Source organism: Alternaria arborescens (assembly GCF_004154835.1).
Source record: "Alternaria arborescens strain FERA 675 chromosome Unknown contig_6, whole genome shotgun sequence".
Classification (NCBI taxonomy): Eukaryota; Fungi; Ascomycota; class Dothideomycetes; order Pleosporales; family Pleosporaceae; genus Alternaria; species Alternaria arborescens.
The window spans coordinates 594,801-609,615 of NW_021167861.1; the positions used below are offsets into that span (position 1 = coordinate 594,801).

Sequence of the window (14,815 nt, forward strand, 5' to 3'; positions counted from 1 at the left end):
ATCAAGTTCGCGACCCTCTCAATCGAAGACCTTCTCCTTACGCGTGAATTGTCGAGGAGGTGAACGAAAATCTTCGCGTTAATGATTGAAGACGCGTTCCCTACTGATGAGCGGAAAATTGAAGATCTACAGATGCCGCTAATACCAAAAAGGCATGGGTCATGTAGCTCTTGGCAGGGTCCAGCCGCGGTGGTGTACGACCATGTCATTATTAGCATCTGTAAACAGCGACTGCATCTCTTAGTCTCCATTGTACCTGTTATGCAACATGGCTCAGAACGCTGTATGTATCAGTCAGTTCTTGTAGTAGCAGACCACTAACGACTGCATAGCCAGACGAGACACTTTCGCTACTCACGCGACTGAGCCAAAAGCCTGGCGTTCAGAGCACCCTGATTTTGTCGCGCGAGAACGGCACCATAATACGCACCTCGGGCCTCATATCGAATAGCTCGTCGGCGAATCCAAACAGTACTCTACCGGCATCCGGGGAAGCTGCATCCGACAACTACTCGAACGGCAGGAAAGAAAGTGGGATACACAGCGCTGAAGACGTTGCGAGCATGGTCTGGTCGTTCTTGACAGCAGCAGGGAGCCTCGTAGACGAGCTGGACAAGGATGATGAGGTCAAGCTTCTCAGACTGCGGACAAAGAAGAATGAACTGGTCATCGTGCCAGGTATGTTCCCCGCACATGCAATGGTGGGGCTTATGCTAACGTCTCCAGATCCCAAGTTCATTCTCGTCGCTATTCACGATACACCTCCAGCATAGGCCATACTACCAACTCATCGCACATGTTTCCCGATCCCCGCAAGCGTTATGATACCCGGTCGTTCTGATTTGAATACAACAAAAACCTCAGTTACCAATGAGACTCACTAATCTCGACTGCGTTCACGTCCACACCGTCCTTGAACCATCGTTCTACACGAATTTCAGTCGATGTTTCCGCTTATACATGCAAGCTTGAAATACTCACGGGTTTCACCAATCTCGATATCGTTACCGCTCATCTGCCGCTTGCGCATCTTCCCGTCTTCTGCAAATGTCCAATCCTCGAGACCATAGCAACGCTTCCACTTCATGCCATCATGGGCATCTTGGAACTCATACCAGAATTGCACGGCGATTCTATTGTCAGTAAAGGCAAATAATTCTTTGCGCAGCTGGTAATTCTTCTCCTTCTCCCACTTCTTTGTTAAGAAGTTTTCAATCTCCGCCGTACCAGAGAGGAAAGACGATCGATTGCGCCAAATACAGTCGGGTGTATAGGCTTGTGCGATTGCCTTGGGATTCCTGGCATACTTAGCAGGCGTGAGGTAGCTGGTCACAATGCTGCATACTGGCCATTCCAGAGGTCCTGTGCCTTCTTGACCTTGGCATGGGCGGATTCTTGAGTAAAAGGTGGTGCGAGTGACATATTCGGAACGAGCAAAGCCAGATAGGTTCAGACAGATTGTAATAAGAATCAGTTATATATCATCAAAACAACAAAGACGATCACTTTGAAGTTGAGTCATGCTGAGTGAGGAGATGCCGCTCCATGGATGCCTCGTATCGGCACTTCGGCATGCGCTTACATGCATCCCTGTGGAAAGAAGCTCAATTACTTCGAAATGGACATCGAGCATTTAGACCTCCAAGATCTCACCTAAAGAGGATCAGAGGACATACAGCCAGTGCGAGTAGAATGTTGGTTCGACGAGTGACAACACAAGCTCTGCCGAAGAAGAAGATTCTGGAACTGGAAGAAGCAAAAGAGACGCTCAGTTGTACACCGATCAAACGCCGAGGTCCAGACATGCCAGCATCTGTGTCCAATCTTGGAGAACAGAACAGGGTGTGGTTGGCGAGTGCCGATAGATAGCTTTCATCAACAAGCTTCCAAATGTCATTAACCACAGCAGGTCGCATCGAGCCCGTATCGTCAGCGCCCTATCCATCTGCTCAGTCAGGTACACGCCCAGACGCCTCTCTAATAGGCCAAAAAGATTTGTCAAAGATACCCTGCATTGTCAGAATGCGTTGGCTGGTACCTGGCGTCATACGCCATACGCCTCGGCCGGGCGCATGCCGGAGCTGTGCCCCACTACGAGATCTCGAAGCTTCAAGCTTGGGAAGCAGGCGGGTGCCCCTCCAGATAACTAATCGGCGTAGTCCACAATAACAAGTCACTTTCTCTCACCTCACTCTGCTGTTTAATTTCCAATTCCTGAATCTACATAACCTTCTACACAAATACACCAGTCAATCACAATGGCTCCTCTACAAGTTGGCGACAAGCTCCCCGAGGGCGTCAAGTTCGAGTAAGTGCAGTCGTATCGAGCTCCGCTCACCATCGAAGCTTTTGGGGTTTACGCTGACATCGTATTTTCTCCGTGCAGATGGGCACCCATCACCGACAGCGACCCTACCGTCTGCGGTCGTCCCCAAGAATACGATGCCAGCAAGGAATGGGCGGACAAGAAGGTCGTCCTCTTCTCCGTTCCCGGCGCTTTCACCCCAGGCTGCCAAGCATACCATCTCCCTCCATACATTGCAAAGGCCAAGGAGTTCAAAGAGAAGGGCGTTGACATCATTGCTACCATTGCAAGCAACGACAGCTGGGTCATGAACGCCTGGGGCAAGGTCAATGGCGTCAAGAACGATGATGTCCTTTTCCTTAGCGACACCAAGACCTTTTTCTCCAAGGAGTACGGTTGGCCTGCGGGTATGGGCGACCGCAACGGTCGCTGGGCTATGGTCTTCGATCACGGCAAGGTCATCTACGCCGAGAACGAGAAGAGCCCCGGCGAGGTTTCGGTAAGTATCTAGTGGTCCTGAGAGTAATGGTCTGTTCCTAACGATGGATAGGTTTCTGGTGCCGATGCCGTTCTGGCCAAGTTGTAAGCGCTACAAGGTCAGTGTTCGAGAGGCTTTTGCACATGTCAATAGATCTAGCTAGCACCTTGTAGACGAAATACCCAAACAAGAATAATGACAGTGTACAAACGCAATCTAAATGTGATGTTGTTCTGCCACGTCAGTCGCCCACTTTTATCCATGTAGCGTTTATAGTTATGTTCGAACGATCGGCGGTGTAGGCCAGGGACGGCATGGAATTGGAAGTTCGTGTTTGTATTGAATGCTGGTCGAATGCTCAGCCTGGATTGCAACTTTTCCACAACATGGCTTGTTCGTAGGCATCGATTCTAGCCCTTGACCGTCCTAGCTGCGTCCGCCCGAGTATTCGTAATAAGCCCATATATACAAACGCCGTCATGACTAATGCGCTCAATCAAACTATGCTCTGGTCAGCGTGCGTACACGGGTGTCTCTAGCGTTGAACGTACTGGTGTAAGGAAGGACTCGGCCACGAAACGTGCTCTTGCGTTCAACTAGAAATGCGTCAGCTTCCAGGCCAAAGACGTAGGCCTTGGTTGGCTTACGAAGAGCTTCATTTCTGAGATCTCCTTGTCCACCTCCTCCATGAACTGGATGATGAAGTCGACCAGCTTGTGCTTCAGCATCTCCTCTGTGTGGAAGTTGGTGATGAGGAACGAGATGTCGTAGCCCTTGACTGGCTTCCTCCGCATGATGTAGAAGGACTCGGCTCTTTGGGTCAGGAACCGTGTGAACTTGTGGACCAGGATGTGTTCAATCTCATCTGCCTGCTTGATCTTGATGCTTATGCGCACACTGTTGATACTGGGCTCGATGTACACGCGTTCCTCGGCGTTCCTCGACACGGTAAGCGGGTTCAGGATGACTTCGGGCGAGCTCGCAGCCTCGATCTCGGGGACATTGTGGCGTTCCGAGGCCTGGGACGCAAAGTTGGAGAGGGAGAGGGCGGCTGTGAGCGACGAGCGCACGCACTGGAGGTACGGGCGGAGTGATTGCGACTGCGAGTGTCAGCGTGAGCATGCGACTAGCCGGCAGCGGCAGGACGGGAGAATACCATTGCGGATAGAGCTCAGCACCAGCTCTATGCTATGTTGGAAGGGTAGGGCTGCCGTCGGGGGAGAGCGGGCTGCTATGACATGCCAGTACGGCGAGTTGGCGGTGCCTGCAGCTGGTCGCGCTAGTGGGGTAGAAGCTCCGGGCGGCGGCTCACCTTGGCGCGGCCGTCCTTCCTCATGCTTCCATTAACTTTTGCCCCACGACTGCATTATAAACACTCTCTCGCCTCGCCGCCCCTACAGTCTTCTATACCCTATTCACAGTATAGTTGAGAACATCACCATGGCGACTATACCAGGTACGCCCTGCGCTGCACCTCCACTCGCAACATGGCACGACTAACCCACACCGTTTGTAGTAATCGTAAAGCACCAGGGCAAGAAGCACGAGGTCGACGTCGACACCACCTCGACCGGCGAGACGTTCAAGTACCAGCTCTTCTCCATCACCGGCGTCGAGCCAGAGCGCCAAAAGGTCATCGTCAAGGGCGGCCAACTCAAGGATGACGCCGACATGTCCAAGCTGGGCCTGAAGCCAAACCAGACCCTCATGATGATGGGCACGCCCTCGGGTTCGGGCATGGTCATAGAGAAGCCCAAGGTCCCTGTCAAGTTCCTCGAAGACATGGACGAGGCGGAAGCTGCGCAGTTGGAGGGCGCCACCCCCGCCGGTCTGCAGAACCTGGGTAACACCTGCTACATGAACTCTACCCTACAGGCGCTACGCTCTATCCCAGAGCTACAAGAGGAGCTTCTGCGATACTCGGACAGGTACGTTTCCTTTCATCGCACGCATGTGCTTCCACTGACTGTTTCCAGCAACGGCGCCAGCTCGTCCAGTGCCGCACAGCTCAGCCAGTTTGGTCTCGGTGGCCTTGGTGCCTCGACTGATCTTACGGGCTCCCTCCGCGACCTCTTCAAGCAGATGTCCGAGACACAAAATGGGTTCCCTCCACTCATGTTCCTCAACGCTCTCCGAACCGCATTCCCCCAGTTCGCCCAGAAGTCAAAGGACGGCCACGGCTACGCACAGCAGGATGCTGAGGAGGCTTGGTCACAGATTGTTGCGCAGCTGCGGCAGAAACTGAAGATTACCGATAACGGGACAGGGTCCGATGCAAACAAGCAGAGGGACAGCTCCTGGATCGACAAGTATATGGCGGGCAAGTTTGAATCGGTCATGGAGTGCGATGAGCCTGCGGCAAAGGAGGGCGGCGAAGAGCCCGTCCATAGTGAGGACCTCTTCTTCAAGCTCAATTGCCACATCAACGTCGAGACAAACCACCTGAGGGACGGTTTGGCTGCTGGCCTGAAGGAGCAAATTGAGAAGCGATCAGACGTCTTGGGCCGCAACGCGCTTTACACCAAAACATCCAAAATCGCCCGTCTACCGAAGCATCTCCCCGTTCACTTTGTGCGTTTCGACTGGCGGAAAGATACCAACAAGAAAGCGAAGATCATGCGCAAGGTCACTTTCCCTGAGGAGTTGGACGCGTTGGAGTTTTGTACAGACGAGCTAAGGAAGATGCTTGTCCCCATCAGGGACAAGATCCGTGAAGTTCGCAAGGAAGAGGAGGATGTGGAGCGTGCTCGCAAGCGACAGAAGCGTATGAGGGCTGGTGAGGAGAACGACAGTGATCCTCTTGCTCGCAAGGAGCCTCTGCAGAAGAAGAAGGATGCTGCGCAGAAGAAGGAGGATGCTAGCAAGCCGGCTGAGGATACCAAGATGGAGGAGGTGGAGTACAAGACTGACGCTCAGGTTGAGGCGGAACGTGCTGCATCCATCCTCGCTGCCAAGAAGGAGCTCCTCGCTCTCGTAGATCCCAAGATGGGTGCCGATGAAGGCGCCAACCAAACTGGTCTCTATGAACTGAGGGGCGTCATTACGCATCAGGGCGCCAGCGCTGATAGTGGCCACTACACCTCCTTTGTCAAGAAGCAGGGTGCCAAGGATCCTAACACTGGCAAGCGGAAGGCAGAGGACGGGAAATGGTGGTGGTTCAACGACGAGAAGGTATCTGAGGTTGATGCGGAGAGGATACAGACCTTGTCTGGTGGAGGTACGTGTCCCGGATCGTTCGAGGTACTATTTACTAACATGCTCTAGGCCAAAGCCATTCGGCTCTCATCCTCCTCTACCGCGCCGTTCCTCTACCCGTCATCGATGAGGACGTACAGATGGGCGACTCATAGACTGACTCGACGTTCTACTTTATGCCTGACGCCTGGCATCTGATGGCCACAGGAAAGCCGAAGCGTAAACGGAATCGGCGCAGCATGTAATGCATGGCATTCGGCGTTGTACGAACTGCAAAGGCAAGAAGATGGTACACTGAACTTAAGTAACGATGGCATGACTTCAAGACTTTGCATTAATAGACACGATATTAGATTGACAAAGTGCACGTTTCCACGACATTGATACCAGGAATTAGACATTTACCTTAAGCTCTTTGCTATTTAAGCTTATTGATCTGGTGGACGTGCTGGTGCCGGCACAACGCTGTTGAGCAAGAGTGTGTCATATGTCAGTATTGGTATTTGCTTGAAGCAACTAATCCCGCAGGAATTCACAGAACTTTATGTCAAGAGAGCACTTCAATAACGATGTGTGTTTCTGTTAGTATCTTCTCTTACAGTTCATATACAGCAAACCCTTTCCTGTGCAGCATGTATACGCAAGAGGAGTCGTGTCATGTTCAGTGTCGGAGGCGTATCCCAATATTTCTCATCCCCTTTCGTCCTCACCTCACCACGCGTACTAGAAGTGCGTCGGAGCCTGCTGCCAAGCCCTTCCAGGGTCGTTACGTTCACCTCCAGGACCGCTCCTTCCTTCTCTTCCGTCTACCACAGCGTTTCTGTCTTAATAAGTCGTGTTACTCGCAAGACGCCGCAATTTCCTACCTGTATCATTACGCCAGTACGATTGTCAATTCTATGTATTAGGTTTCAACAATATGTTTTACAGTCACGAAGGTGAGCTCGAATTCGAGACCTTAGATGCCAAGCGCAAAACTAACTGTCGTAGTACTCACGTCGCGCAAATATGGCGTGGCGACTGTGTGGTATGTCGGAAAGACGTCCAGCTACTCCTTCCCAGTCCTGACAGAGGTGGCAGGATTGTCGCGACGCTTGGCCAGTCCAGCAGCCTAAGGCGCATCAACCGCAAGCAAATCCTCAAGGTTGACGTATCCAAAGCATGCCAGACCATCGTCGATCCTGTGGCGCCAATGGCTCTGCGCCTGCAGAGCAATTTGCTGTACGTTACACCAACATGTCTCCTCTAGAGAACAATCCACTAATACATGCAGGTATGGTGTATCACGCGTATACTTACAACAATGTGGATATGTTCTTTCAGACGCGGAGCAAACGCACAACACGCTGCGGCTGATGCTACGCACAGTCAAGAATACTGCGCTTGTTCCAGATGCTGGCAAAGCTAGGTAAGCAAACACCATGATTGCACACTGAGCGCTTCGCTCACCGAGAGTTTACAGACCAGAGCAGCTCATCTTCGAGGATGATCCATCTTTTCTTCCCGAGCTCGCGCTCCCTCCCCCAGATTTGCTTTCAGAGCTAGACCACAACTTCAATCTCGACATTACGCGCTCTGGAGACTCCCAATCACTGACTCCATTCGGCTCCCAGCGATCACTATCTTCCTCTCATGCTAGTGCTATTGGTGGACTCGTCTTGCCTACGTCGTCTCCTATCGTGGCAGGCGAGTTTAGACTCGAAGGCGACGATGGAATGAGTAGTGGTGGTGTGCCAAGTGTCGTGGATTCTCGCAACACGATAGAGATTGAAGATCCAGATTTCATGTTCGCAGATGATGGCGAGATCATTCAGTTCTCACCACGGCGTTCGGTGGATAGAACCACAGCTAGAACCCCAGGCGCGACGATGTCTAGCGATGCTAGAACGAGCGCGTGGGCTCCGAAGGAGCACATGAAGGGACATCGGGCTGGTAATCAGGTGAGTTTTACTGCGCTCTTTCATATCTTTTCGCATCGCGATATCAGCCACTGGTCTTGCGGCTGGCCTCGCTGCCCTTACCTGGGCTCAGGATACAGCGATGCACAACCTCACTGCTGCCACCCGAGCCCACTCGGGCGCATGAGGACGTCCTTGTTTGCCTTGTGGTCTGCACCTCTTCTCTCTCCGAATCTCCTCTACTCTCTCACAACTTTCGCTTTTGATCATCGTTACATATCTCGCTACCTTTGTCTTTCAAGATGGAGACTGACCCATACCAGTTTCCTGGTGATCAGGCCGACACGGAGTTCCCGATATACGACGACGGTGTGGTTGAAGGCAACGCATTCTCATCAGCCAGTCAGCAGCAGTCCAGTGTACATTCGGAAGTTGTCGAATCTTCTGACACGTTCGCCGCGCCCATGCACCGACGCCGAGTTCCACGGATTGTTCCTACCGACTCAGCCATTGAGCTTCGTAATAAGGAGTTGGCAGATTGGACAAAGAATTACCGTCAGAACATGAAGGCCGCCGCTCAAAAGAAGACCAAGAGCCGCATTGCTACCCAAGCCAAGAAGAATGCTGAGCACTATGTCTGGGGATCTGGCATCGGTGGTATTGGTCAACGCATCCTCGGTGGCCAAGGCCCTAGTCCGTTCGACATGTTCATTGGGGACAACCTCTTTGAGTCTATCACTGGCTTAACTCGCAACAAGACAGCTGGAGCAAAGCACGATCGCGACAGTGGTATTGATGATGCTACTCAAGAAGAATCTCGTCGCGTGCGTCAAAAAACTGGTGAACCCGAGATCGGTCGTTCAGCTGACAACGAGGATCTTCCCATACTTGGCGACGATGACATCGCTGTCGAATTACCTCGTGAAGATGTTTCCTCTCTTGATGATCAGCAGATCTTCTCTACGATGCCATGGAACGTGAGTGCTTCCATCCGAGGTTCTTCAGCCATACCCCGGAACGGACGTGTGGATATCATGCACTCTGCTACCCAGGGTAAACCCGGAAGTCGCCTTGTCTCTGCTTCTCCTCTACAGGGTCGTGGAAATCCCATCACATTTGAGGGATTGAGAAATCTCACGAGCGATGTCGATTACGGTGGTGACGAATTTGGCCTACCAGGCCCCAGCTCGGACTATCCTGAGCCAGTGATTCGAGAACCATCCGCACGCATTCGCGAAGCTCTATCAACAGAAGGCGAGAACTTCCTTAGCTTCGTCAACGAACGCATTGTCGAGAAGCGCGAGGGGGTTCAAACATATCCAGAACATATGTCTGATGTGCTTGGAACCGAAGCAGCTGCTGACGTTGAAGACATCACTTTTGAGGAGCTCCTCCTGCCTACTGAGAACACCAATATTATCGCTTGTCAGGGTTTCATGATGGTGCTTGGACTCAGCTCCAAGGGCATGCTCGACGTTCAGCAGCCGCAATATCTGGGAGATATCAGCCTCAAGCTTACTGAAAAGGCCAAGGCTTTGCGAGTCATTGAGATCAGCGACAGTGAAGAGTCTGATGACGATGAAAATGGAAAGGAGGACGGTATCAACCAAGTCGACGAGGTAATCGATCCACAAGGCATCGCAGAACAGCCGGAGGCTCAAGATCGACAGATTCAAGAGCACCACTTCACGGACGAAGGAGAGGACCAATTCCAGGAGCAGTTCGCCGCTGGCCAGACTGCTCAGGAGGACGATGACCACGACTCGCTGTATGACGACTAAGCTATTTGATGTCATCTCGTTCCGGTCGAGTCGGTATGTACTTTGCAATCTACCGTATGTCTTCTCATCAACGAAGCGGTTTTTGCTTTCCATCTTATAGCTAGCTACACATCACTAAAAATATCGACATTCTACATTTCCCGTTCTTGTAGAACAAGAAGAGAGTATGGAGTGTTCTTAGGCATCAAAGGAGAGTAGGCAGACGGAAAAACCATATTTGAATCAAATATCCCAAAATGCTACCCAAACATTCAAAGAACTACATGCCCGCTTGAAAGCACCTAAACATAAAGACTGAAAGGTAACAAGCATGCTATGAAGTGATTGATGTATTTGCGAATACGTGGTGGTCGCGACATCGACAGTAGATGTGAAAGACACCGATTTGACTTATGACATGCAGGATAGTGTATATAGACATAGTGAAGTGGCAGGAGTGCTGTATTCACGATATTCAAGCTGAGACTTATGAAGCGCTGATTGACCGCAGCGCAAGCTGAGAATAAGTCGTCGGAGATTTACTGGTTGCAAAGCCGATGGGTGGTCAATGGTGGAGCGACGCGTAGGACGCGATCGCGGAGAACGATCGACATGCCGAGGCCCAGACCACCACGCGCCCTGCATCATCATTTACGTTCCATACGCAATCCTATGTGCAGGGACAGACGGAGCGTTGCAGACCATACCTCAGGCGGACAACCACGACTACCACTTTCCGTCATGTGTGCGTGTATGCTCAGCAGGCATGAACCTGTGATGCAAGAAGTATGACCCACTCTTGGGCAGGAACGAGCGTTTGAGTTCTCACCGCCGCGTTATCGTCCAACGGCAACGACGAAGATGAGTATCCTCAACCTCTAAACACGAGTCATCTTCATTTTCGAAGCCACCATGTCTATGCCGTGGCACCTTTTGATAGCTGTCATTGTAGCTATAGTAGCAGTCACGTACAGCTATGACCAGTCCATACTTCTCGCTGCGCTCGGTCTAATACCGTGTCGTCCATCGTGCCAATCGGCCGCTTCGAGCACTCATTCTGATTATCCTGGCCATGACTGCGCCGAAAAACCTCATCATTCGAGCTGGAATACATGGTTTCATCCTGATACAGGCAACGTCACGACAACCAATTCTGGTCTTGGTGCAGGAGCGGTAACGAAAGATTGGAATATCCTATACCACCTTGGGGGCAATGGGCCGTGGGTGCAGAAGGTTATCGATGTTGTTGATGGAGGTATCAAGCTACCGAACGGGTGTGAGGTGGTACAGGTCCACATGATGTCCCGGCATGCTGAGCGTTATCCTACCATGAAAGCCGGCAGTACCCAGAAAGCAGTCGTGCACCGTATGAAGGAAAGTCGGAGGGTTTTCACAGGTAACCTGACGTTCTTCAACGACTGGGAACTCTTTTGGTCTTCGGATGATACCCATCTAGAACAGCTGACATCCACCGGGCCCTTTGCTGGTAAGTTATGTTACGTCTGTACGAAATGCATGTGAGACATACACTGACTTCGTATGCTCACAACTGCAGGCACACTCAGTTCTTTCAGTACCGGTGTTCGTCTGCGCACCCGTTACCAACATCTCTTGGAACGTACCTCTCTTGAAAAAACCCCCACCAAGTTCTGGGCTAGTGACTCCAACCGTGTCATTGAGACAGCTAAGCACTTTGCTGCAGGTTTCTTCGGCATGGATTACAATATCGCCAACAAAGCTATCCTACAAGTCATTTCTGAACATTCCTCACTGGGTGCTGATACGTTGACACCTGGACGAACATGTTTGGCCAACAAGAAAGACGAGATGGAAGGCCAGCGAAAAGGATATCGTCTGTTGAATGAGTACCGGGCAAGCTACATGCCTGCCATTCGCGAACGCCTAGCCAAGCAGACGGAAATGTACTTCGAGGATCACGAAATCTATGCCATGCAAGAGATGTGTGGTTTTGAGATTACAGTACGCGGTCGCAGCGACTGGTGTAACGTTTTCACTCAGGACGAATTCCTCAGTTTCGAGTACGCACGAGACGTTCTGCATTACTATCGTGCAGGTTAGTATTGTCTCCTGTACAATATGCATGCGGCACGCACTAACTTCATACACCCAATTTTAGGTCCAGGCCAGAAGTATGCAGCAAGTATGGGGTGGCTGTGGCTAAACGCGACGACGAATTTGCTGGTTGAGGGGCCGGGCGCTGGTCCGTTGTTCTTCAGCTTGTAAGCCTCTATTATGCCGACCCGTATCTAAGTAAGCTGATCATAGACAGCAATCACGACGGTGATATCGCACCACTCATGTGTGCGCTTGATGTCATCAATGACGAAGAACATCTGCCCATCACGCACATCGCCCACGACCGTAAATGGCGAAAGTCTCAGGTTTGTAAGTGCCACCCTCCAAACTGCATGTGAGACCTATACTGACTTCGTATGCCCACTCTTAGCGCCTATGCATGGACGTATCATCTTCGAACTATTGTCTTGCAAGACAGATACTCAATCTTCGCCTGGCGAGTTCGTCAGACTCAACATCAACGACGGTATCACCGCTATTCCGGGCTGCGACAGTGGCCCCGGAAAGAGTTGTCCACTAGCAGAATTTGCCGCCCGGACAAGGAAAAGGGGAGAAGAAGTCGGAAACTTCAACGAGTTGTGTGGGCTGGACGGTGACGCTGCAGAGCGGATCACTTTCCTGCATCAAAAAAGAGAAGTGTAGGACGGAAAGAGCTTGTATTTCTAGGTTTTACCTCACTCATACCACACTCTAAAAGTATACATGGTATTCCACACCGCGAACTCATAACGAAAGTAGCAATGTGTACCTTTAAGGTGGGCTTTGTTCTTAGGGTACAGCTTGACAAAAACAACCTTGCATATCAAGACTTCAAGACTAAGCATACACATAGCAGAACGGCCCCGCGATAGTGCTCTGTGCGTCTTTGATGGTGATATTTGGTTTGCCAACATATCCTACACTCAGGACATCGTCAAGATTAGTATTGCGGCTTGGCGGGTTGTTCAGGAAAGTCATGGTTCCGGCAATAATATTCGGCCTGTTTTTTTTTAGATCCCGGGCTTGCCACGTCCACCATACTCTATCGATCATGGTGCGATGGAAGTAGAAAGATGGATCTGCTGGTGAGTTGAACCTGCGATGTGGTCAATATATGATCTATGCTGAAGACGAAGAATAATCCAAGGATAGGAATAAGGTAAACAAAGCCAGTTGTAACATACATATCCATTCCAGAGTCACCGCCAATAGTGTAATGACCTCCACTGCAGATTTGAAGATACGAAGTCCGTTTATGTCTCACATGCATTTCGTGTAGGTAGAACTTACTTGTGGACGCCCATGACTCCTAGGGTGAAGTTCTGCATCTTGTTCTGGAAGCTAAGGATGTCAGGGTAGTTCGTAATAAGGTCGACAACCATCTCGTCTCGTGTCTCGTTGGAGGCCTGGGTATTAATATCACGACTAAGACAACGAGGGTTGTAGCCCAGACCATCGGCTTGTGGGTTCGGTGGTACACCCTTCGCGGTCGTTTGCATGGGACCTAGATTGATTTTCCAACTGCTTGTGTTAGCCCGCTGCCATTCTGATTCGGATCAGGGGAACATATTCTTTGAACGGGCTAGACTTGATGCAGCCTCCACCGTTCGCCTAGTGGAAGGTGACCATGCAGCGCACCTCGTTCGGTAGGCACGGAGATCTTCGTCCAGCGACGTACTCTCCGTCACCCGAAATGCTGGTCTTGCTGCCGTCAAAGAGGAGCGATGCGAGCGGATCCTTTGCCCATTTTGACCAGTTGTTGTACGGGAGATAGCCCTTGTATCCGCACTCGTTGCGTAGAGCTTGTTCGCAGGCCCAGATGTAGTAGCGGTGCCAGCTGAGGAAGTTTCCCTAAGCACATCAGCCACGTGCATATGGTCGTACCTTGCCGACGTACCGTTCCATGAATACTCATCGTTTGCAGGATGTGGGTAACAATGAAGTCATCAAACCGGCTCCTTGCACTTGAAGCTATTGCTGCCGGTGTTTTTGCCGGTTTCTTGCCCAGACACTTGACTGCATCGATGTAGTTGAGCTTCTGACTTTCCGATAAAGTTGACCAGAACTTGCATAAGTTGAGTCGTTTCGGACAGACTGATTGTACTGTTTACCATTCTTGTCGAACAGCAACATTCTTCAATGTGCACTTTCCTGCGTCTGGGTATCCATGTTGAGCCACATTGAGCGAGAGTTTTGCCAGTGCTTGAGCAGCAAGGGCGTCGTTACCTAAAATAGTGGCACTAGTGCTACCACAAAATACAGTTAATGCCAAAGTTGTAGCCTTCATGTTAAGAGGCACGGATGACAAGGTACTGGATAACGTCTTTCCTGGCTGTTGCGGTACTGACAGACATAAATATAACGTTTGAGCTGACCGACTTTATGTTAGCAGCGATTCAGTGTCCTTTCTAGATTTTAGACTTATACGTGCAGCTTTCCAGTGGACGTTAAAGCTATGTAAGTAGCCTTGGAACTTATGCATTAGCCGTCGGCTGTTTTGATCTCCAGAAGCCCTAGAGGAGCAAAAGTTGCCCCCTCGAATCCCTGTACAGGAACTAGCGGCTCGGAGGTATATCACCGCGGTTGGAGACAGGCCCAAGACCTTGGTGGCGCCGTCTAAATGCGATAGCGTTCGGGGGCGGACCGGGTACGTGGGACGTTGCGGGACGTTCCGTGGCGCAGTTTTCCATGAACGGCGCCATGTAAGAATATCAGATATGAGGAGGGACGGTTACGCCACATCATCCCAGGAGAATGTTGTAGCAAGGACGCTTGGGGTTTTTGCACTCTTCTCTTCACACTCGTTATGTTGCACTATGAGATGTACTCAGGTAGTTTTACAGCAATTTCCTAGCCGCAAGTTTTCGTTGTGGTCACTCGTGGAAGCTCATTTGAGATGGTTGCTGTGACGCAAGCACACAAGAAACGAACCGAGAGACGTTTCTGCAGCAAGTGGCGTTCGTCTCCAAGGGGCGCCCTTCGCCCAGCCGGCGTCTATCATCTGCCGGTGGTTCATCTGCGATATCGCAAAGAGACAATGATCTGCGCTGTACAATATGATTTTGGAAAGATGGATGAGACAAACATACCGTGGCTACTGCTA

At 51.1% G+C, this 14,815-nt stretch overlaps 8 protein-coding genes across 8 annotated transcripts; 5 read left to right on the plus strand and 3 right to left on the minus strand.

Annotated features, from left to right (window-relative positions):
• Positions 1 to 268: 268 nt before the first annotated feature.
• Positions 269 to 773, plus strand: AA0111_g3424 (hypothetical protein; the record flags this gene model as incomplete). The annotated part of the gene is made up of 3 exons (XM_028649307.1): positions 269 to 283; positions 333 to 678; positions 727 to 773. The coding sequence occupies 3 exons, from the start codon at positions 269 to 271 to the stop codon at positions 771 to 773; spliced, it is 408 nt and encodes a 135-aa protein (XP_028508811.1).
• A 91-nt stretch (positions 774 to 864) lies between these two features.
• On the minus strand, positions 865 to 1,422 carry AA0111_g3425 (hypothetical protein; the record flags this gene model as incomplete). The annotated part of the gene is made up of 3 exons (XM_028649308.1): positions 865 to 926; positions 982 to 1,298; positions 1,346 to 1,422. 3 exons carry the CDS (start codon positions 1,420 to 1,422, stop codon positions 865 to 867), a joined length of 456 nt encoding a protein of 151 aa, XP_028508810.1.
• An 836-nt stretch (positions 1,423 to 2,258) lies between these two features.
• Positions 2,259 to 2,891, plus strand: AA0111_g3426 (hypothetical protein; the record flags this gene model as incomplete). The annotated part of the gene is made up of 3 exons (XM_028649309.1): positions 2,259 to 2,308; positions 2,387 to 2,804; positions 2,856 to 2,891. 3 exons carry the CDS (start codon positions 2,259 to 2,261, stop codon positions 2,889 to 2,891), a joined length of 504 nt encoding a protein of 167 aa, XP_028508945.1.
• Positions 2,892 to 3,275: 384 nt separating this feature from the next.
• Positions 3,276 to 3,942, minus strand: AA0111_g3427 (hypothetical protein; the record flags this gene model as incomplete). Its single annotated transcript, XM_028649310.1, has 4 exons — positions 3,276 to 3,284; positions 3,335 to 3,379; positions 3,431 to 3,883; positions 3,940 to 3,942. 4 exons carry the CDS (start codon positions 3,940 to 3,942, stop codon positions 3,276 to 3,278), a joined length of 510 nt encoding a protein of 169 aa, XP_028508812.1.
• A 281-nt stretch (positions 3,943 to 4,223) lies between these two features.
• AA0111_g3428 (Ubiquitin carboxyl-terminal hydrolase 6) lies at positions 4,224 to 6,133 on the plus strand (the record flags this gene model as incomplete). Its single annotated transcript, XM_028649311.1, has 4 exons — positions 4,224 to 4,239; positions 4,300 to 4,711; positions 4,760 to 6,000; positions 6,048 to 6,133. The coding sequence occupies 4 exons, from the start codon at positions 4,224 to 4,226 to the stop codon at positions 6,131 to 6,133; spliced, it is 1,755 nt and encodes a 584-aa protein (XP_028509014.1).
• Positions 6,134 to 6,897: 764 nt separating this feature from the next.
• On the plus strand, positions 6,898 to 9,657 carry AA0111_g3429 (hypothetical protein; the record flags this gene model as incomplete). Its single annotated transcript, XM_028649312.1, has 6 exons — positions 6,898 to 6,916; positions 6,969 to 7,005; positions 7,059 to 7,199; positions 7,252 to 7,386; positions 7,441 to 7,918; positions 8,200 to 9,657. 6 exons carry the CDS (start codon positions 6,898 to 6,900, stop codon positions 9,655 to 9,657), a joined length of 2,268 nt encoding a protein of 755 aa, XP_028509013.1.
• A 1,308-nt stretch (positions 9,658 to 10,965) lies between these two features.
• AA0111_g3430 (hypothetical protein) lies at positions 10,966 to 12,375 on the plus strand (the record flags this gene model as incomplete). The annotated part of the gene is made up of 5 exons (XM_028649314.1): positions 10,966 to 11,122; positions 11,192 to 11,710; positions 11,774 to 11,876; positions 11,927 to 12,042; positions 12,104 to 12,375. 5 exons carry the CDS (start codon positions 10,966 to 10,968, stop codon positions 12,373 to 12,375), a joined length of 1,167 nt encoding a protein of 388 aa, XP_028508740.1.
• Positions 12,376 to 12,549: 174 nt separating this feature from the next.
• Positions 12,550 to 13,627, minus strand: AA0111_g3431 (hypothetical protein; the record flags this gene model as incomplete). The annotated part of the gene is made up of 5 exons (XM_028649315.1): positions 12,550 to 12,808; positions 12,897 to 12,938; positions 13,003 to 13,233; positions 13,391 to 13,563; positions 13,610 to 13,627. 5 exons carry the CDS (start codon positions 13,625 to 13,627, stop codon positions 12,550 to 12,552), a joined length of 723 nt encoding a protein of 240 aa, XP_028508741.1.
• Between the last annotated feature and the right edge of the window lie 1,188 nt (positions 13,628 to 14,815).